Below are 23,705 nucleotides of genomic sequence, written 5' to 3' on the forward strand. Positions count from 1 at the left end.
ATGTCAACAAGGAAACCCATGCTGGGCTCACCAGAAGACCCTCACCCACAACAGCCCCTCAGCGTTCCCGTTTCCCAGGATGGCGTCAGACTTTGAAGGTATCATCATCTGCATTTTCAGGGTTCCCATTTCCCAGGATGGTGTCACACTTTGAAGGTATCATCATCTGCCTTTTTTTGTTCCCAGATGCAGTAACAAGTGGCATAATTATGATAGCTGTTAAAATATTCAAATGAGTTACTGCATGTAGTATTTCTGGGAAATGGCAGAAAGGATGTTTACTGAAACTATATAAAAACGTAAAATGTTTTCTCAACACAGTTTCCCATTGATGTTTGCACAGATGTGGGTAATGTCATCACGAAGCCTCTTCCAAGAAAGATAAATTTAATCAAATGGTTCAAATAAGGCGAAGAGCTAGAATGCTTTGCCGGTGCTTCTACACACCATCTCTTCATTCTTTTTGTTCCCTTTTTTTAATCATAAAAGATATTTACTGCCATTGAAAAACACAAAAAACAAACAAATTTTTTTATGAAGGATAAAGGTCTTCAGCACAAATAAAACGACCAGCTCTGAAGCTGTAAAGAAATCTGCTTTAATCTGAGAGACAAAAGATAGCATCGCAGAAGAAATTTTCATAATCAAAGTTGAAAAAAAAAATTCTATTGTCTCCTGTGGCTCTCTGTGGGAATTATCCCAGCACAGACAGCTGTAAAGGAGGAGGGGTATTGTGAGCTGCTGTACTCGCATTCTCTTGCTCCCTCTCTTTCTCTGTCAATAAACGTCTGCATTCATATTCTTGAGCTCCAGTGTGATTTCAAGGTTCATCTCTTCCATGCAGCTCAAACACTAATTATCCCAGCTGTAATTAGTACGATAATTAAATACTGGCTCGCTCATCACTCTACCTTGTGTCGGGTCATGATTCTCCCAGAAGACCTTGAGCAGTTTCTCAAAGCTGATGTCTTCTGGCTGATATACAACTCGTACAGACTCCGTGTGGCCAGTTTTACCTTAAAGAGACAAAATAAAATCAGATGTTATTAGTGAGAATTAGCTAGTGTATATCTAGTTTTTTTATACTGAGATGCAAAGCACAATCCTTTGTTTTGCTTTTCTTTTTTTTCCCTAAAGGTGTTTTGATTTATCATCATTTATACCTAAGCCTTTTTATACAATATTTTATATGCATGCTAACCACAAGATGTCTTCTAGTTTGGACAAGGCCATCATGAAATAAACTATCCAGAGAGGCAATAAGGTAAGACAGGACATTATTACAGTAGTTCATCAGTTTTCAGGAGAAAAAACAAATAGTTCTCAAATATTTGTAACTGACAACTAGCATAACATTATTACATATTCTAAATATAACATTAAAATATGAAAACTTCTATGTCTAAGTTGTCTTGGCAGCATAAAACCGGGCTTCGTTTCCATGAGGTAAGATATGGATAAAACATTTGATTATAAAAACAAATTTCAAGGGTGTGTTTACACAAGATTACGCAAATAATTTCAAACTGTTTCCCATCATCGAAACCACTGATGCCAATGGGCTTCAAAAAGAGTCAAAGAGAGTATTTACGACAGTGGACGAAGTTCAAGGAAGATCAGCAGGTGTCAGAGCACATTAAAGCATATTCCTGTTTTTCAGTTCCATTATGGGCAGGATTTTTTCATTCCTTCTGCGTCTAATCACTCACAACGTTCTTGAAAGATCCAGTTTCACACAATGTGAAGGATCCAGCCACATAATTTTCTTCAGTTGCAACTAAGAGTTGGATTGAGGAGCGCTCAGACATCTCAGTCGGGGTGAAAGTCCGTCGTACTGAGTGCTACACAAGCACACATCGAGAATTTATAAATGCAGGCATTTTTGTTGTCATAATATATCCATGAAGGGGGGGAAAACATATCCTATGCTTCAGTTAAATCATAATCAGGAAATACTAAACAAATGTAAACAGGGCAGCCAGACCTGCCTTTTGATGGGGATGTAATAAGCTCCTTGATCACACTAGGCAAGGTTTTTATTTCATTTATACCAGCATAAAGTTCAGATTTACTTAACTGACATCAGTAGAATTGTCGAATTTCATGCAGCGCAAAAAGCAGCTGAATCTGGCCCAGTGATGGGTTCTGAATTAGCTGTCACCAAACAAGAAAAAGTCTATGAGCAACCGAGGAGTGTTCAGCAGAAACACCAATTCGATGCTAGGAGAAATTTTAATTAAAAAAAGAGTAGAAAGAAATAAAAAGGATGCTAGGATATAGTAAAGAGACATAACAGGGGAAAGTATGACAGCATTATATCAGTTAATGGGGCACTTGAAGAAAAACTAAATGAGGCTCAGAGGGGTGGGCTACCTATTAAGAGGGATTTAAAAGACTGGGATTAAATTTAGTCTACAATGCAGAGAAGTAAAAGCGGGCACATCTGGGACATCTGTAATGAAATTTTTGATTAAATCAAATTGGTTCCTATCTATCTAGTGTGCTTCACAATACAACAAACCTACACTGAGATTAAAAGGCAAAAATGTCCAAGTTCCATGTACCCTGTAGTTAAAACCATGCCATCCTGTTCACCAGAGCACTGTCCAGACAACCACTGGCCCGACTCCTCCTTCACCTACACGACACCTATTGCAGTCCGTGGAGGCTACTCATTATCTGAAGTCAAATTCTGATGGTAGGTTAGCAGAAAGGGATCACAGATTTAGTAGAATAAAGATACAAGTCAGAGATAATTGGCTTAATAATGAAGTGAAATGGTCTTTCTATATTCTGGCATGAACTGATGGCCATCTTAGCTCAGGGATGGCATTTATTCCAGGTTTCATGGTTTAATATGGACTATCTGTGAAAATAACGGATTTTGCCTTAGCTGAAGCCCAGGTCAGGACTTTCGTTGCTGCTTGAGATAAGGAGAGCAAACAGACAGTGCTCTCTCCAGCTCTCGCAAGCCTACATTGTGTAACTAAAAAGAGATTAAGGAGTGGCTTTGGACTTTCTTTTTTTTTTTTTTTTTTTTTTGTAAGCCAATGTGAACCTTATGAAAGGTTCTTATCGCTCAGGAGCAAATTGCTTGTCTAAGATGACTAGCTTTAGATCACAAGAGAGTTTCTTTAAGAACTTCAAAACAACAGAGGCATTACCCTTCCTCTCAGCTGAAGCAGCAATTACATCTTGTCAACACTGTCTGCTCTGACTAATCCAGAAGTTCAAAGAATCAGCTTTCTTCTTTTCCTCTGAATAAGGCAATAATAGTGCTGCTCCGAGAACTACAGCCTGACCTCCAGGAAAAAAAAGTCTTCAGATGTGTGGCTAACAGACTGTTAGAACCTGGAGCATATTTATAATCAATATTTATCCTCAGAGGAAAAGCAAGGAGGTAATGCTGCTGGTCCTACCAGATTCACCTCTCATTTTCCTCAAAGCCTTTCCACAATCTACCGGATTTTCTTTCAGAACACGGCGTGGCTATTTCTGCTAAGAACAATCTTCGTCGTTTGTGGTGAGCATTCCTACTTCCCAACGATTTGAGTGGAAACCACTCTGATCATCTGGGCACGGATGAGCACACGGCCAGGTAAGAGGCTGCACATGGGACAGATTCACCACAAGATTTCCTAGAAGCAGCACGGAGAGAAGATGGCACCAGGGGACAGGAAAAGAAGAAAAGCAATCCCTCCACGGGTGCAATGTGCCCCGCAAGAAGGAATCCAAAGATACCCTGAGGTTACCCGAAGTCACGTGTGGAAGCTACCAGCTCGTCGGTGCTGAATATCACTCCGCTTCAGCCAAAGCAGTAAAAGAGAACTTAAATGGGGCTCTCCCTGTTGATCTTCTAATCTCACTTTTTGCATTAAGTCTGACTTAAGTTGGCTAAGTTTGACTTAAGTTGCATTAAGTTGGTGCCCAGCGACAGGACAAGGGGCAACGGGCACAAACTGAAGGCTGGGAAGTTCCAGCTGAACATGAGGAAGAACTTCTTCCCTCTGAGGGTGACGGAGCCCTGGAACAGGCTGCCCAGAGAGGTTGTGGAGTCTTTTTCTCTGGAGATATTCAAGACCCGCCTGGACGCAGTGCTGTGCAGCCTGCTCTGGGTGACCCTGCTTCAGCAGCGGGTTGGGCTGGATGACCCTCAGAGGTCCCTTACAACCCCTGCCATGCTGGGATTCTGTGATTCTGTGACTATGAAAACAGAACAAGAATGTTTCAGTTTGAGTTTCCTCCACTTCCTACACTACAGCACCAAAAGAACAGAGCAGGCATCAACCCAGCTAAACACTCCTTTGTCTTGTAAAAAAAAACATCATTGACATATTTCTAATCAAATCTTTATTGGTAAAATTTCTTCAAAAGGAGAGGCAGCAATCAAAGAGAAAACCATAAACCCACTTATTCTCAAAAAAGCTGTGTTTTAAGAAGAAATTTAACAAGCTAACACTGAATGGCTGAAACTATTTCATTTTCTCAATGACAGATGTTATTCTTTCCCGGATATTCAGCTCTTCACCTTAGTGCCTCTTCCAGAATTTCTCATTTATTCTGAGAGTCACAGTGTCCTCAGTTCACCTATTGCTTTTAATTAGCTGATTTTTAATATTCCACAGCAAAAGCATGCTTCACTTTAAGTTCCAAAAGTTTTAACAAGTATGAACATTTCTCCCCAAAAAAAGCTCCAGGTTTGAACTTTGAATAATTTATCGAACCACTAAATATAATTTCATTTGCCGTTAACTGTGCAAATAGAAATCCTTTCTTTATAGGTGCCATTGTCGGATTTCCAGTTGTGGTGCTCAGTTCTCCTTCAGCTTCAGAAGGAGCTTAGCCATTGCAGAACCTCGCTGCAGATGAGAAGGCTTCATTGCAGCGTGGCAGAGCGGGCCGCGTGCCAACAGCAGATTGTCTGTTTATCCTAGATCCATTTCCCACTTCGGAAACACAGCCACTCTCAGAGGATTAGCTACAGCGAGTTCTTTCAGTGGGGATTCAAACCCTGGCAAAAATGATCCTGCAAAAAGCAACGGAAAAAGACATCTGAGTGACACCTCAGTGCTCCTTTTCAATTTTTTTTCCACATAATAGTGTTTAGATTTTCACCCTCTTAATCACCTCCCAGGTGAGTGCCCGAGCCAGCGGATTATAGCAGCGAACTCATTCTTTTTAACTCGCTGTATCCAGTCAGCATTTCATTCCTTGGAACAGCTTCAAAGGGCTGGCTCGGAGCACCTCGACGGCGCATACCCCAGCACCCAGCAGCGACGGCGTTGCTACGGGACCTGGGGGCTTCATCTCCCGCTGGTCCAGCCCTGGGTGAGTTCAGGTCTAAAATTCAAGCAACTCCAAAATTATCCCCTCCTGCCCCACTTCTTTAATAAAAAAAGCCTTGCCTCTACCCACTGGGTCTAAATCCTGTAAATGTCTAAATCTAAGGTACAGAAATAGGCGGCAGGTCTTCAGCGGATGCACATTTCAGAGTTTACTGATTGCAGAGCGAAAACCATTTGTGCTGGCTAAAGCCTAGGCCCTGGTGAATATGCAAAGTACGACATGGAAATGTAGTAGGTCTTCTGAGCATCTGCTTCTCCAAATGAGCCTGGGAATTTTTATGATGTCACGGTTATTGCTAATAAAATTTCCAGTTTCTTCCTGAAACAAACAAACTATGCTTTAAATAAATCAACACTAACACACTGAGAACCCACTCTTTGGGGATCTACCTAACTTTTGCCTTTTCACCTGCAAAGTAACGAAATAATCACAGACCAATAGATTTTTAATAAAGGCCCATTATGATAACTTTATTTGACTTCCCGCCTAACACAGGTGAGAGAATTTCACTGGAGTAGGATCATATTTTGTTATTGGCAAAGTAACAGCTCTTGAATCAACCCAAGGGACAGAAAACCCACCAGAAGCCAAGGTAACTTCATCAAGGGCTTAATACCTCTCACTTTTAAAACAAGCAAAGAAGAAAACATGCGGCTACTAGATTTTTGACTTCTTTATAGTTCCAATGTCTATGTTAGCATTGAACAAGAAGATAAGGTTTAGTTTATTATCCAGTGTGAACTTGTGCTTTATAAAATATAACTCTTTACCTTCTCAGTGCAATCGATGCTCTTTTCTACTGTTGTACTAAAATATGTCAATATCTTATACAGCAAGCAGCCAGTTTCTCACTATGGGCCAGCCAATCCTGCAGTTGTATCAAAATAAAATTTTCCATACATTCTAGAAATTTCTGCCTGGACCACAGCAAATCACATCTCTTCTAGCACCTATAGAAAGCAGCACATACAGGAGCTACAGTGTGGTGCATACTGCTAAAGAGAGAATTTTCTTCAATTTTATTCATTTGTTTTAGTATAGGGCAGATTAATTACACATGACATGCAAATTTTGAAAGATAAGAAAATTTGCTGGTGGAACAATGAAGTGCTATGAAATGCCTTTCTGGTGACTGTTAGCATCACTTCATTTTCTACCTCATCAAATCAAAATTAAGACAATAAAGGTGACAGTGAAAAATGGGGTACAAAATGCTGTTATTGATCATTCTTTCACAGAAATTCAGTCATATTTTTCAGTAAACTAGATGAATGAATTTAAAATAAAGGCGATTGCAAGTTTGAACATAGAATATTGCTTTTTTCCTAAAAATCTACACACTAAAACACTATATGAGCTTGTTTCTTATTTGCAAGTATTGAAAATTTATGCGGTATAGCTATAAAAAGTTCTTGCTTTTGTTTTCTAAAATCCTACGTATTCTTAAGCGCAAGCTGGTTTTGATAATCAGACACTGAACAGAATATCTGAAAGTCAGGTCACTACTACTAACAGTTTTTCTATTCTTATTTTTAAAATAGCTGTACGTTGAAGAACCCATAAAAGAAAAAAACAATTGTGTAGCCTCTAGGGCAAAAGGAGACAGCAAAACTTCACTGTCTCGTTCACTGGCTAGGTCCTCACTAGGCTGAACGTCCACACTGCGAGCACTTCGGGAGGGATTTACTCCGGGCTCACTCCGGACTGAGTGCTTTTCACAGTTGGAGTGCGTTAAGTGTGCTCCTAGAGAGTATGTTCTGATTTATCTTAATTCAAAACGATTCTCAGGTTCCAAAAAGAGCCCAGTGGCTTCTTGCAGATGGCAGTGGAAAGCTCCTTTAGCATTTGTATTTGGAGAAATGTCTGTATCCTAGGGACATGGATTTGGTCGCGACAGGCGATACGGGAACTCTCTGGTTTGAGTTGTGTTGCTTTGCTGGCCAGGATAGAGCCGAGATCACCGAACCAGGTGAACCACATCACCTTAAGGATTAACCTGACACTGCTCCTGGACAACACAACAGAATATCTCACGCAGCATTCCGCTGAAGAAAAAATATAGAAGATAGGCATATAATTAATGCCAGTCAACATGGTTGTATGGAATATAGGTTGTCAGCCAATCTCGATTTCATTCTCTTATGAAATTACAAGTCTGGTTGTAATAAATGTGGGACGTAATAGCATGGATGTAATAGACTTAGACTTTATTAATGCATTTGACTTATTACTTCATGACAGTCTGATTAAAAAATTAGCACTATACAATACCAATAGTGCATATGTTAAATGGATTAAGAATTGTCTAAATGACAGTTCTAAAAAAATTGTCTAAAGGGAACAAGCACTGAATGGCGGCATTTTTATCTGTCCTCTGCAGGCACTGGTACCAAGTCTGTTGCTGTTAAAGTCTTTCATCGGTAATTTTAAAGAAATCAAAGGTCTCAACTTGCAGAATCTGTGGATAACTCGGGTAAGAGGGCTGACAGGATGGTCTTAGAAAGTGATTACTTGCTGCGCTGGGCCCATGTAATCAAAAATGTATTAAAAATGTATGTAATATCTCTACTTAAGGGAACAAGTGACATGCACCATACCTGCAAATGGGGAACAATCCCAGGAAAGTGCAATGGTGGCACTAGATCAGCAAGTAAATACAGAATTTCATTGCAATATTGCAATAAAAGGGAAGAGTGACTGAACTGGCAAGCCTAAGTAAAGAAGAGATGGTAGGAACAGCACTGGAGAGATCAATCCTGACATAGAAGATCCTCAAAAATAGTTTCAGTGACAGCCACAAAGAGCATGATGTGTTTAGCCTTTCAGAGAGAAAGCCTAGAGGTTTTTAATTAAAGGATATAAGCATCTTCTCGGGAAGAGAATGACGGAGCACAGAAGGGGTCTTTGAACAAGCAATGAAAAGGCATCTCAAGAGCCAGCAGTAGGAATGGAAACCAGGGAAATTCAAATGGAGAAGTAGGCACTTATTTTAAATACTAAAGACGGTTATGTGCTAGAGCACACGACACTGCTCAGTTACACCACTGGATCATTCGATGCTCCTATAAACCTACGTTCTATAAACCAAGGGACGCGGTCGATTCTTCACCTCCTGATGTTTTCAAATCAAATCAGATTTCCTTCTGGAAGACATGCTTCAGACAAATACCAGTTAAATTTAAAAGAAAAAGTTATAGGGCTTAATAAAAGAGTAACTGGATGAAACATAATGACCTATGATATAAAAGATGTCAAATTAAATAATGCAGTGAGCTCTTACCGTCCTCAAACGCCGTGAATATATGAGTGAATTGCCCCTCTTTTTCCTTTGTTCACTTAGTTTTAACAAAACCTTTCTATCCCAAACACTGTTATCTGTACAGAGTTGGGACTTTTGTACTATCTTCTTTTCATCGTGGTTGAGGAGGTAGACTCTAACCCAACTACAGTTTCTGTCTGATCTTTATACAGGCAAGTTAAAATCTTTCAGCTACAGTGCTGGGAATAGAAAGACACCATGCTGCCACATTTACAAACTTCTCATTTAAAAGCCCAAATTTAACTCTGAACTTGCACATCCGACGGATGGAGCATTTACATGTCAATAAATTGCGTTTACTAACAAACCAGTCATAGCTGGCACCAAGGAAATGCAATGCCAGGCTTGTACCAGCCTGTGTGATGTGAACACTGGATTATGCGAATATAGAACAAAACAAGTGGTCACGCAAGTGAGAAATGCTAGCTCTAGGTTACGACACATTAATTACAAAGTTAATTAATAAAATGAAGGATAAAAGACGGAAGGAGTAATGGGAATCACAGACCTTAGACTCATGACTAACAGCAAGTGTGTATTATTGTCAGCATCTTACAACGCCGCGGAGCCAAGAATTAGGGCATAACTGGTTTGTACTGCACGTTGTCTGTAAAAATGAGATGGTAAAATAACCATCACTCTTACAAAAACTTTCCAGCTTTGCTCTTGGAAACAAATACATGTTTCATAGACTTTCAAATACTGAAAAATCACAACGTATCTCATGGAAAGCAGTTTGGAGAGTGGTAAGAAATGAAAGAAGGTCCAAAATGTGGTCATGTGGACACACAACGGTACAGTGAATGTACTGCACCAAAAGCAGGTGGTTTTGAAAAATGTAACCAAATTTGTCACTTTCCCGGCTGGGACTGAAACACTTCGGAGCATAAAGCAGTCCAAATCATTCCATTTTATTCCCCAGACTGGATCCAACCTTTGGAAGAGTACAGCGACATACAGACTCCATCACTTTTTATTGCAAATATATTTATTTCCTTCTCCTCAAAAAAGACACAAGCAAGACTACTACTTGTCCAAAGGCCTTCCTAACAGCACAGTACCAGTACAAATACAGTTCTGATTTAACTGTATATTAACACTATATCTTTTGCTCATATGATATTTATAAGAGTAGCTAAAATCTATGATACATTTATTATATTTTCCCCACTCATTTTATATGGAAGATAATACAAGAATTTCCTTTGATTTCATCACCATCTGCTTGGACTTTCCTCAAAGATGCTGCATTTCACGTGTGTATTTCTCTACCCTGTATTATATAATAATCATATCAGTAATACAGAAAGAAACCCAAAACAAGGGGAGACATTTAGTTTTTTATATAGAGTCTCCTTAGAAAAACATACATCCAAAGTCAGTGATGAACTTGCTGTCAACAGAGTAACACATCCTGAATACAAAGGTGCTCTCCTGATGACAATTATTCACATTACAGGAAAGATTTAGTGGTCCACCACGTTAGATTCTGTGTTTGGGGAGAATTCAATCTCGAACTGCTCAGCTTAGGTTTCTGTTGGATACCTTGGATTGAGAGAATTTAGTTTCCTCAGAACAAAAAAAATGTCGTCTTTTGAAACTTCAGTCGTTGTATTCTCCAGTCTTACTCATTTGCTTCCCCTGGAATTAATTCCTTATCTGACACACTTGTGCCTATTAGATCAGATAAGAAAATTGCTATTAAGGAACATTAACAAGGCTACTGTAAGCCAGCTGTGAGAAACTGAAATACCATAAAAGATTGTCTTTTCTTCATATATATGCTTTTTGATAAACTATAAACACATTGATTCATTGATTAGTATTGGGTATACAGGTCATTCTTGAGCAACATACAAAAGGAATATGGCACGAGAAGACAACTGGGGACAGAACGCAGCAGTGTAAGACCTTGGGGCATCCGAAACTCATGGCCCTTTGCTTATGGGATACGACCCGTACTGCACTGCAGCTCAAACTTTGGCCACGAACTAAGGCACAGGAATCATTGTGCCACCACATCACATTCCGCACAGCTTTAGCCAACTTCTGTCATCGATTTCTGCTGTCATACAGTTATGAATTTAGCAGCTCAGAAGATTGTAATTTAGTAGCTCAGAAGATTATTTCATTGCAAAGCTCCTTTGAAAAATTAAATTAATGAAATTATGTTGACAGTTTTTATCATAACAGATAAACACACTGAATAAAGACCTGCCCAGGAAATATATCCTGTTATCCGTGAAAAACTTTGAGGATAAAAGATTCATGCTACGTCACAGTTGCACCACGACTTTGTCCTAAAGACTTCAAAGTATTTTCTAAATTTGGATCCCATTATCCCCATTTTGCAGAGCGTAACCCACTACTACATTGTGTTCTTCCTAATTAATTATCCATATATGCAACTTCATTTCTCTAAATACTACAAGCCCTGCGCTGACAGCGCTACTGTTCTTTTCAAACTCAAATGCAAAACCTTACCTACTATAAATACGTAGTGTGGGGCTAAGGGAAACAATATTATCATGTTTAGATAATAAAAAATTCAGTTACAACATGATGTGTGGAATACGTACAGTGATGCAATTTTGACTTCCAGTAAGAATTTCAGGAGGTAATAATTTCACTATACTACCTACCATTTGCAAAAAAATTATCTTTTCTATCAAGCTCAATAATAATTAATAATTAAGACACTAGTTCAGTTGTGCCATGAAGGTGCATAGTTTATTTGAGATGGCTTAGGACAAACTGTCTGGACTCCAGCAGGCAGGAGGTCTCCTACCCACCCAGTGACAATCTGTCAGCCCCACATGGATGTCTCAGAGACGGCATTGAAATGTCTGTCCCTTCAATCATCTAAACCATTCCTTTAATATCTTATTTATTTTATTGCAAAATCACAGACACAGACTGCAGCCCTTTGGCACAGTTTTGGTCCAGACACAGATCTGGTATATCATCTTCAGCAAGTACCCTAGCATCGCCCTCGGGATTCTGCAGTAAGGTATGTGTTGTCTCCAGACTGAGCCCGTTGCCATGGGTGAGGTGGCAGACTCTGATCATCTCCGAAATGGAATTCTGCATAATGACTGAATCCCAACTGAATTCTAAAAATGCTGCCTCAGTTACGGCCTTGGTGGGTGTGAAGTCAGACAATGGCTTCAGGCACCTGGGGAGGAACAACCCCATGAACCAGTACAGGCTTGGGGCAGACCTGCTGGAGAGCAGCTCTGCGGAGAGGGACCTAGGTGAGCTGGTGGACAACAAGTGGACGACAAGTTGACCATGAGCCGGCAGTGTGCCCTTGTTCTCAAGAAGGCCAATGGGATCCTGGGATGCATTAAGAAGAGTGTGGCGAGCAGGTCGAGGGAGGTTCTCCTTCCCCTCTACTCTGCCCTGGGGAGGCCCCATCTGCAGTACTGTGTCCAGTGCTGGGCTCCCCAGTTCATGAAAGATGAGGAGCTACTGGAGAGAGTCCAGCGGAGGGCTACAAGGATGAGGAGGGGACTGGAGCATCTCTCCTATGAGGAAAGGCTGAGGGAGCTGGGCTTGTTCAGCCGGGAGAAGAGAAGGCTGTGAGGGGATCAGAGAAATGTCTATAAATATCTGCAGGGTGGGTGTCAGGAGGACAGGGCCAAACTCTTTCCAGCGGTGCCCAGCGACAGGACAAGGGGCAATGGGCACAAACTGAAGCCTGGGAAGTTCTGTCTGAACATGAGGAAGAACTTCTTCGCTCTGAGGGTGATGGAGCACTGGAACAGGCTGCCCAGGGAAGTGGTGGAGTCTCCTTCTCTGGAGATATTCAAGACCCGCCTGGACGCGGTGCTGTGCAGCCTGCTCTGGGTGACCCTGCTTTGGCAGGAGGGTTGGACTGGATGACCCACAGAGGTCTCTTCCAAACCCTACCATGCTGTGATTCTGTGATGTCCTTCTTTTGCCAAAAACAACAGTGAGTCATACTACAAACGGCTTCCAAAGTGAAGTACCCCAGGGCAAGAAGATGACTGCAGAGTGGGGGGGTGATGGTTGAAACACTGACATTTTCCTTAAAGAGCAGTGAATAAACCAAATGTTAATACAATCCCCCAAAAGCTCTGAGAGATAGACAAAAAAAGGACAAGTCTTTGAAGAGTAGGAACCTTGTGACTGCTGCATTTGCCAGGAACAGAGCCAGCTGATTCCAGAGAGCAAAGAATGACAAATCGAGAGTGACTTTCCAGAGCCCATCCTAGCAGCAGAGACTGCTTAAGTGGGTGCAAGAACCTAAAAACCCACTAAATCATACAATTACAAATGATTAGGAAGCCGAGACCATTATTTCTAGATTGCATTTTGGTCTGCTTGAATATTTATGCTTCATGTAGCTCCTAAAGAAAAAAAAAAAAAAAAAAAAATGTTTAAAAAAGTCAAAGAGTAAAGTGTTCAACAGACAGAGTATCTCTGTCTCATATAAATAAATGTCTCATAAACCCTTCAACACAGTCCCTCACAACATCCTTCTCTCCAAATTGGAGAGATACGGACTTCATGTGTAGACTGTTCGATGGCTAAGGAATTGGTTGGAAGGTCGCAGTCAGAGGGCAGTGGTCAACAGCTCGATGTCCAGATGGATGCCAGTGACAAGTGGTGTCCCTCAGGGGTCTGTACTGGGACCAGTGCTGTTTAACATTTTCATCAATGACACAGACAGCGAGATCGAGTGCACCCTCACCAAATTTACAGATGACACCAAGCTGAGTGGTGCAGTTGACACACCAGAAGGATGGGATGCCATCCAGAGGGACCTGGACAAGCTCGAGAAGTGGGCCTGTGTGAAACTCATGAGGCTCAACAAGGCCAAGGGCAAGGTCCTGCATCTGGGTCAGGGCAACCCCCACTATCAGTACAGGCTGGGGGGCGAGGGGATTGAGAGCAGCCCTTCTGAGAAGGACTTGGGGGTGCTGGGGGATGAAAAGCTTCACATGAGCCACGAATGTGTGCTCGCAGCCCAGAAGGCGAACTGTCCCCTGGGCTGCATCCCCAGCAGCGTGGGCACAGGGCGAGGGAGGGGATTCCGCCCCCCTGCTCCACTCTGGTGAGACCTCACCTGGAGTCCTGCGTCCAGGTCTAGAGCCTCCAGCACAAGAAGGACATGGAGCTGTTGATGTGGGTCCAGAGGAGGGCCACAAAAATGATCAGAGGGGCTGGAGTACCTCTGCCGTAAGGACAGGCTGAGAGAGTTGGAGCTGTTCAGCCTGGAGAAGAGAAGGCTGCGGGGAGACCTTACAGCAACCTTTCAGTACCTGAAGGGGTCTGTTAGGAAAGGTGCAGACAATCATTTTAGCAAGCCGTGATGTAATAGGACAAGGAGCAAGGGTTTTAAACAAAGGGAGGGTAGATTTAGACTAGATAGATTTAGACCCTTCACCATGAGGGTGGTGAAACCCTGGCACAGGTTGCCAGAGAGGCAGTGGAGGCCCCATCCCTGGAAACATTCCAGTCCAGGTTGGATGGAGCTCTGAGCAGTCTGGTCTAGTTGAAGATGTCCCTGCTCACTGCAGGGGGGGTGGGCTAGATGACCTCTAAGGGTCCCTTCCAACCCAAAGCTTTCTATGATTCTATCATTCTATGATATAAAGCTCTACTTGTTTGCTTCAAGTGTGACTTGTTCCTGAGAAGGCAAATGGAAACCAAGAATTCCCTTTTGGATGGAAGGTTTGGTTGGTTCCAGAAGAACTGCAAGCAGGCTGAGGAGTAAGAAGCTATAGAGACCGAGGTCTCCAGGAAAGAGTCTTAAGGGCAGTTTTGTTCACAAAGTGGCTGTAATATCCCAAACCAGAACAGTACTGGGGCTCTGCTCCAGCACAAACAAAGCATAGATGGAAAAGTGCAGAATGTTTCTATAAATAAAATGCCTGGACTCGGTACTGAAATTCAGCTTCAATCTATAAAGAGAATATATATTTTTAATGTCAATTTAGCAGAAAATACGATTGATTTTTTTGTTTAAAAGTTTACAGCTTTTAGCTGCAAAGCCTCTATACAACTGTTACGCAACACACAGAATTTCCTTAAATAAATGGGCATAATGGGAAGCAAACAATAACAGAAATGTGAAGAATACACCATGCATTGAGAACAACATTGAAAAGGGAGAAATGGAGGTAAATAGAATACCCAGGGACTTCTATTTATAGCAAGCTCAATGTAAGGAGCTGGAAAACACTAAATAATCTGGAATATAAAAAAGAAGAAAGGCGAGTAAGATATTATAATATCTATTCTTTTCCACTAGAATAACAAAAACTGTAGTTTTATCCTTTTGTCTCTAGCATGACTTCAGTAGAAGGTCACTACTCTGAATAGAAGGTTAGCTTTCTGAAATTTGCCAATTCTCACTCTTTGTGAATCTGAATACCAACACAGTGGGAGCAAGAAAACTATATGTATCTTCATACCTGAGAACTGTAGGCTTGAATGCAAAAAAAAAGGGATAGATTGCTATATTTGTACTGTGAATGCTTCTCTTTCCTATCTAACATATTAAACCAATCTGACAGTTCTATTATATACATAGATATGACTGGGATCATGATTTCCCTCATGATTTCCCCAAAACAAATACACATCATGGGCAACCTGGTTTCACCAGAGACCTCTCCCAGACATCAAACTGGAAAGAAAGAACAACAGAGCAGAGAACTTCCGGATGACAAACAGACATTGAGAGGTCTTCCAGCAACAAGACAACCAGGATGAAAATTCAGGATGAATTTGTACTGGACACTTTTAAGTCCACCAGAACTAGCAAAAGAATTCTAGAAAGAAAGTTCTAAATGTGCCCAAGCAACTCGTCTTCTGCGAAAGTCTTTAACAGAAACAAACTGCCTAAGCGGGTAAGAGCTTAAAAAGATGAAACTTTGGCAATTTATATATCTAGAACACAGCTATGAGAATGCTGAGGAAAAGCGATGAAAGACCAACGACTGGGCACAGAGACAAAATGGAGCACCTTTCAAAATGAAAGCAGACTGCAGACGTGACAGAGGAACTGCACAGAAGTACTTTAAGGATCCAGAAAAACATCTGCAAGTCAAAAGCATTAGGATTATATTTAGTTATTTAATTTACAGCGCCTTGGCAAAACTGCTCCTTCCCTTTAAGAGCTTTTGAAATCCTACTATTTCTTTTAAATACGAACTATAGCTATTGCTCCTCTTATCACAGGATCATAGAATCATTAAGGTTGGAAAAGACCTCTAAGATCATTAAGTCCAATCCAACACCACCATGCCTGCTAAACCACGTCCTGAAGTGCCACATCCACATGGTTTTTGAACCCCTCCAGGGATGGGGACTCCACCACCGCCCTTGGCAGCCTGGTCCAATGCCTGACCACTCATTCAGGAAAGAAATTTTTCCCAGTTCGCAATCCAAACCTCCCCGGACGCAACTTGAGGCCATTGCCTCTTGTCCTATGGCTCGTTACTTGGGAGAAGAGACCACCACCCACCTCACTCCAACCTTCTCTCAGGCAGTTTTAGAAAGTGATGAGGTTTCCCCTCAGCCTCCTTTCCTCCAGACTGAACAGCCTCAGTTCCCTCAGCTGCTCCTCATCAGACTTGTTTTCTAGACCCCTTCACCAGCTTTGTTGCTCTTCTCCAGACATGCTCCAGTGACTCAGCGTCCTTCTTGTACTGAGGGGCCCACAACTGAACACAGTATTCAAAGTACGATACTACTGAAATATTATTGAGGGAGGGCGCTAAAAATTTGTCCAGTATAATTATTAAAAATTAATTATTAATAATTATTTATTGCAATAAGGTCATAGAGAGGTAAATCAGAAATGTACAGTCTTTGGGGGGTGGTACAAGCATCTGCAAAGAGTAAGAAAGGGGAGTTCAGATCAGTAAAGCTGAAAAAGTTGGAAGGCTGGTTAATAAAAAAAGAGAGTTAAAAAAGTTAAATCTATGATGACCCAATGAGTTTGAACGCAGCAGATGGAAGTGGCAGAGAATGCCAGGGAACTGCAGAGAGCTCCATTAACCAGGTTAGCTACTGTACAACTCAAGGTGAATCAAGGAAATGTAGTTGCAGTTTGAGCTATGTACCTATATTCCCTGCCTCCCAAAAAACGCTGAGCTGATGAACAGAAACAACAGAGCTCTTGGACCTGGTTTGATCTTTGACATCACCACGCATTTTGACAAATGACATCATGGCCTACAGCCTGGTAATCAGGATATTGTGAATACGAAGTCAGCAGCTGCCCTGGCACTACCTCTCACCCGGCTCAAGGCAGCTCCGCATCCACCATGAGGGAACCATAAATTGGTCTCCACTAACTGTAGACAACGTTGAGGCACATGTAGGAAAATGTTTTATTTTCTTCAATCAAGAAGATAAACTCAGTGATGCTAGCAAGGGCTTCCTTGCCATCACGGCTCCTCCTGGAGATCCTACTGAATGTACAACAGAGCAAGGGGTTGTCGTTCTGCTGGAAAATAACATCTTCTCCCTTTCCTGCCTTATAGCAAGGCCTGTTGTGATAGGACAAGGAGTAATGGTTTTAAACTAAGGGAGGGTAGTTTTAGACTAGATATAAGGAAGAAATTTTTTACCCTGAGGGTGGTGAAACCCTGGCACAGGTTGCCCAGAGAGGTAGTGGAGGCCCCATCTCTGGAAACATTTCAGGCCAGGTTGGACAGCACCCTGAGCAACCTGGTCTAGTTGAAGATGTCCCTGCTCACTGCAGGGGGGTGGGCTAAATGACCTCTAAAGGTCCCTTCCAAGCCAAACCATTCTATGATTCTACGATTATTTCATTATTATAATACCTGGACATTACATCGCAAATTGTAGCTGTCATCTCACTGTGCGAGGTGCTGTATAAACACAGCATAAGAGACAGCTCTGCCACCTGCTGAAGCTGCTGGAAAGAATGAGAAGTTCACAGAATCACAGAATCACAGAATCACAAAATCACAGAATGGCAGCGGCTGGAAGGGACCTCTGTGGGTCATCTAGTCCAACCCCCCTGCCCATGCAGGGTCACCTACAGTAGGCTGCACAGGACCTTGTCCAGGCGGGTCTTGAATATCTCCAGAGAAGGAGAATCCACAGCCTCCCTGGGCAGCCTGTTCCAGTGCTCCGTCACCCTAGAGGGAAGAAGTTCTTCCTCATGTTCAGACAGAACTTCCTGTGCCTCAGTTTGTGCCCATTGCCCCTTGTCCTGTCACTGGGCACCACTGAAAAGAGCTTGGCCCCATCTTCCTGACACCCACCCTGCAGATATTTGTAAGTATATATTAGGTCCCCTCGCAGCCTTCTCTTCTTCAGGCTGAACAAGCCCAGCTCCCTCAGCCTTTCCTCGTAGGAGAGATGTTCCAGTCACCTCACCATCCTTGTAGCCCTCCGCTGGACTCTCTCCAGTAGCTCCTCATCTTTCTTGAACTGGGGAGCCCAGAACTGGACACAGGACTCCAGATGAGGCCTCACCAGGGCAGTGTAGAGGGGAAGGAGAACCTCCCTCGACCTGCTGCCCACACCCTTCTTGGTGCACCCCAGGATTCCATTGGCTTTCTTGGCAGCCAGGGCACACTGCTGGCTCATAGTTAACCTGTTGTCCACCAGGACACCCAGGTCCCTCTCCACAGAGCTGCTCTCCAGCAGGTCAACCCCAAGCCTGTACTGATGCATGGGGTTGTTCCTCCCCAGGTGCAGGACCCTGCAGTTGCTCTTCTTGAACCTCATCAGGTTCCTCTCTGCCCAGCTTTCCAGCCTATCCGGGTCACGCTGGATGGCAGCACAGCCTTCCGGTGTATCTACCATATCTCCCAGTTTGGTGTCATCAGCAAAGTTGCTGAGGGTACATTCTAACTCTTCATCCAGGTCGTTGATGAAGAAGTTAAACAAGACTGGGCCCAGTACTGACCCCTGAGGGACACCACTAGTTACCAGCCTCCAACTACACTCAGCGCCGCTGATGACAGCCCTCTGAGTTCTGCCATTCAGCCAGTTCTCAATCCACTAAGTTCCTTGACTGCAAGTCGATTTGTCCCAATCGCCCTCGTGAAGGTCCCCGCAATGAGAAGAGGTGGCTTGCTCTATTGCCAGCATCATCTGGGGATACACGAACATTTTAGAATATCTCATTTCTGATTACGGCAAGTGGAATTCTTCATTGCTAGAATCTCACCCTGAGCATAAAACCTCACTTAGTGATGACAAGCACCTTCTTAAGGACATCGTGAAAAATATGGCACACAATGTCATAGGTTTCACAAAGACCGTTAACCGCTGGAAACAGATCAAACACCAGCTAATATATTTCTACAGCTGCATGACCCATGTTTGAGATCAAGTTTAAAAAATAAAGGCAAGTAGATCAGTCATTAGTCTTTAATAAATCTTTACGGATATTTCGCTTTTTTGTGGCGAACCTTTTAGACGTTATTAATTCTCACCCCAGTTTTAATGAATGGCTGTGCCAATGCTTAACCTCAAGAAGTCATGTAAAATGAATTATTACCAATGATTAATTATGCTGTAATAGGCCAATAAGAGCAACCTTTACTTCAACCAGTGATAAAATTAATTAAAATTGACTCCAGTAAACAGTGTACTGTTTACGCTACTACTTACACATTAGAAAAAAAATTTTTGGTTTTTTTTGCTAAAATGTAAATGTTCTACTTCACATTAGGCCAGTGAAAGCATTTACCTCCTACTTAAACCTAATGAACATTCATTGTGTCTGACTATCCATTATTCTTATTCAACCAGTCACAAATCAAGAGTTTTAAATTACAGGTCACTTGTATCCTTTCTAAAATTCCCATGTAAATGGGAGCATTTAAGGAAAGCAAAGAAAGGATTTTAATTCAAGTGAGACCAGTATGTCTTGACATTAATTCATCCAAGAAGAAATACCCAATTTGGATGCCCAAAAGTACTTAGAAGACAATGAGGGAAAAAAAAAGGAACTGTTAATCTATTAAAAAAACCCACAAACTCAAGGAAGTAATGTATTCAAATAATGTGAATCACTATATTCGCATTTATGTTTATTGTACAGCGGCTACTACTGTGAGATCTATTTGAATTTAATAACATCAAATACGGCTAAATGAGAGGCACAAATTTCTTTCTCACAGATAGCACTCCTTGGAGATATTTTTTTCTCTTATTGAGAGGAGCTCCAGTCTTGCTAAGAGAAAGAGGTGCAGGAAGATCCTGTAGCTAAAAGCTGAGGTTACATAAATTCAACCTGTAATAAGACACAGTTTCTTAAGATTGAGGGATAAATGCTTGACATTATTTATCTCCTTAAGATATTTTTAATCCAAGCTTCTGTGCAGAATTCTACGGCCTGCCAGCAGAGATGGTCATGGTGATCGTCCACAGCACCAGAATCCATGCATCTATGGCTCTGTCCATCATTCCATTCCTTCACAAGCTCTACTGGGAACACCACTTTTGTAATATTCGGCACTCATAATAGCTTCCAGCTTTCATTAAAACAATTACTGTATCAACTTTGGAGCTTCAACTGCTCAGAAAGTAGTATCCCCCATGTCGCTCTATATTACTAGACAGAGGTTTTCTCTGTCCTTCCTCCATTTTTTGTGGCAGTCAGCTGGGCCGCAGGCGGCCTTGACGATCTTGATGAATTTCAGCTATATCCTTGAGCAAAAAATATTGTGCAGCTGTGGTTGAAGAACAGGAAGAAAGGAACAAAGAAACAGGATGCGAGACCCCAACTCCTAGCCAAGCGTGAAGGTCAGGTGAACGACGCAAGATGATCAATCTGAAGAACAAAGGAACCGTGTGCCAAGAGACCCTCACCAATGAGATTCTGGGGGTGGGGGACAAGGGAATATAAAAATGTTATGGATACCCAATAAAGTGCTTCTGCTTCTGCTTCTGCTTCTGTCTGCTTTTCTTTTGCTTTGCTTGCTTGCTTTTTGACTGCCATAACTTATTGTAGCGTGCTGCCACAATTTTTGCCCTCCACTGAAGCACAGATTCCCCTACAGTGAGGACACGATGCCCCGGTACCCTGCATCCGGCTTACGTGGCCCACACTGCAGATGAAGGAATGGGAGGAGATATTTCTCCATGACAGATGGACAATTAATGTGTTTCGCTCTTTACTCTCCATCTCTCACTTCATCTGCAGGAAAGCAAACAGCTTTCCCCTGTGATCACCTAAGAATATTTAGCGAATTTTTCTGCCACTACCAAGGCCTTGTATCTTCACTGCACTTTCCTGTCGCCTGTTTCTTGTACATGGCACACAGTGTTACAGTTCTGTGAGCTTCAGTGTGGAAATACGGGTGAATTGTAGAAGTGTGCCACAGCCTGAAGATTCAATTATTTGGTGGCCCCTTTAACCATTAACTGTGTGAAACTGTAATTACACATGAGGTGAAACCGACATTTTTTTTTTCTGCACGAAGGTCAGATTGTTGGCCAGTTCGAGGATGTTGAGAAACTAAGCAGGTCCACAGAAAGCTACCAAAACAGCAAGGGGTCTACACACATGACCAGCAGGAAGCCTGTCTGTCAAAGAGGACACTAAAGGGAAAGCCAATTCCAACCTAAAGTATTTGATGGGAAGTTACAGCGATGATGTAAACCAAGTCTTCTTTCTTCAGCAGTGACTGATAGACAGTATAGCAAGAAGCAACGGCCATAAACTGCAAGCTGGAAGGTTCAGATTGGACATTCGGAGAACCTTTGTCACCAGGAGGACAGTGCTGCAGTGGAAGACACTGCGCTGTGTGCTTCTGTAAGCTCCACCCTTGGAGCTTTTCCTGACTTAGCTAGGCAAAGCCACTGATGACCTGACTGAGCGTTGAAGATGGTCGTGCTTCAGACGAGAGCTTGGAGTAAAGACTCCCACCTGTCCCTTCCAACCAGCATGTCTATGATTCTACACCTTGACAATAATTATCGTAATAAATTCCAGCTAGTTCTCTTCATTCTCCATTTTAAATTTAGAGACTTCTTCTGGATGCCACAGAGCAGTCTGAACATGCAAAGAAAATTTGGCATCTTACTTGCCTTTAGCATAATTTAAGAATATGCCTCTACTAGCAAATTAAACAGTACCAGGGAACATTCCCAGCTGCTGGGATTAGATCTCTTCAACTGTCAATTTTTGGAATGGTCATCTCCTCGGCTCTGGGTCATACTGTAAATGTTTCTCTCCTCTCCCTACACGCGTGGACGACCGGAACTCTCCTCAAAAATGAAGCAGAAGTGCCGTAGTGATGGATTCCCTGTGTTGTAGGTCATACATGAGCTAGCACACACTCTTTCAGCACATATAATGATTATAGGATCGGAAATGAGTGTGGTTGAGGATGCACGGGTATATCTAGTCACATAAAATTAACCTCTGTTACATTTTATCTTTTCCTAAGCCTGACAGAAGTCTCGACTCTACTGTGCCCTGGACCAGCTGTTATCATTCACATGAGAGTCTTCCCTTTATAAACCCACTGATCTTGTATATCAAATGCAGACTTAAAGGAGGGATTAAAAATAAAAAAAAAAAAGACTTTCATTTAGCGGCTTATATTAAAAATTAAAAGATGTTAATAAATACCGTGTCTATAAGCTGGTCTAAATCTATCTAAAATGCCCCACAGTGAAGTCTTACATCAGTTATTATTGAAACATTAAATGCTTTTCTTCCAGGCTTACAGCAATCAATTTAACTTTCAGTCATCTTGTACCCATATGTGCCGCTCCTGTTGATGAAATGACTATTAATAAAGGAATAGATGGCTATGAATTAAAGCAAGCTCTACTTAATCACATTAATCCAGAGTATGTTAAAGGCTTCAATTTTCTAAATAATTTTGGGCTTAATGCCTCTGAGATGGGCAGACTGTTCTATTGATGCAGCATCTGGTCCAATTTGCGCGGCATTGTGAAGGAGGAATTGTCAGGCCCTTGCAAAAAAGAAGGAAGACTGACAGTTTTAGGGATGCAACCAAAACTGCTACAGCTGAGACAAAAGATAACTGCAAGACGCTGAAAAAAGGCCTACAACAATTCAAAGGCAGCCCACTGCTCCGCAAATGCAGCTCCACTGCTCAGTGAATTGTATATGATTAACTGACTCTTACTGACGGGATGAGTACCCCGTACACTTCACCATCGCCGTATTTTCCAGTCATTGAACATCCAACAGCTGCTGCTGTGAAACATGTTCACTTACCCATTACATCAGGTTACCAATTAGAGAGGAATTATTTCAAAGGGAATGGCACAACCACCACCACTATCCTTGCACAAGCAGTAATTTCTGGCTTCGGGGTTGGGTTTTTTTTTTTCCCCTGAGGGGTTTTTTTTTATTATTATTATTTTGGTTGTGTCAAGGTAGTAGTTTTACAACGAAATCAGATTTACCTTGGCTTGTAGCACTGAAATACTGCTGCATTCAATTAAGGAGATACAGAAAAAGTGATTTAAATACTTCTGGGACAATAAAAGCCTTCACAGGAGAATTAGGTTTTTTTAGAACACTTCTGCAGGAGAAAGATTATTTTAAAACCCAAACTTCATAGAAGGTCTTCAATGAAGGAGAAAATATGGTACAGTCCATCCACTGGAAAAAAAATAACATTATATTTGCTGTTACATTTTTCTTATATTTAATATACCATAATTACAAAAGTTTTAGGGGCAGATCTTTTTCTCAGTCACTTCATTATAAATGAAAACAGTAACTCCAAGGAGTTTAGTGCATTTACACAATATATGTGAGTACTGAAAGAAGCCATTGAGTCGCATTCCACAGGGCTGTAAAAATCTCCATCTGAAAGCTGATTTCAATTAAAAGTGATGTTTTCATGAAATACACCGGGCAGGTTTGGGGGGCAGATACATCGCATACAGTATGTATCATCACATATTGTAAAATGTGGACGATTATAAAGTGCTCAAAGAAGATTTTATATGCTACACTACAGTATCTACTTCTGCATCCCACTGGACCAGAATGGAATCAGAATTTTAAAATGGAGATTAAAAATTA

General features: G+C 41.8%; 1 protein-coding gene across 1 annotated transcript in view; it reads right to left on the reverse strand.

The window, feature by feature from the left end:
- MSRA (methionine sulfoxide reductase A) overlaps positions 1–23,705 on the reverse strand; it is a 317,905-nt gene that overhangs the window by 118,576 nt on the left and 175,624 nt on the right. The window contains exon 4 of the mRNA XM_075415036.1: positions 912–1,016. Within this exon, the coding sequence (XP_075271151.1) occupies positions 912–1,016 (105 nt within the window). The remainder of the gene's footprint in view (positions 1–911; positions 1,017–23,705) is intronic.

The sequence above is a fragment of the Opisthocomus hoazin genome, chromosome 2 (genome assembly GCF_030867145.1).
Source record: "Opisthocomus hoazin isolate bOpiHoa1 chromosome 2, bOpiHoa1.hap1, whole genome shotgun sequence".
NCBI lineage: Eukaryota > Metazoa > Chordata > Aves > Opisthocomiformes > Opisthocomidae > Opisthocomus > Opisthocomus hoazin.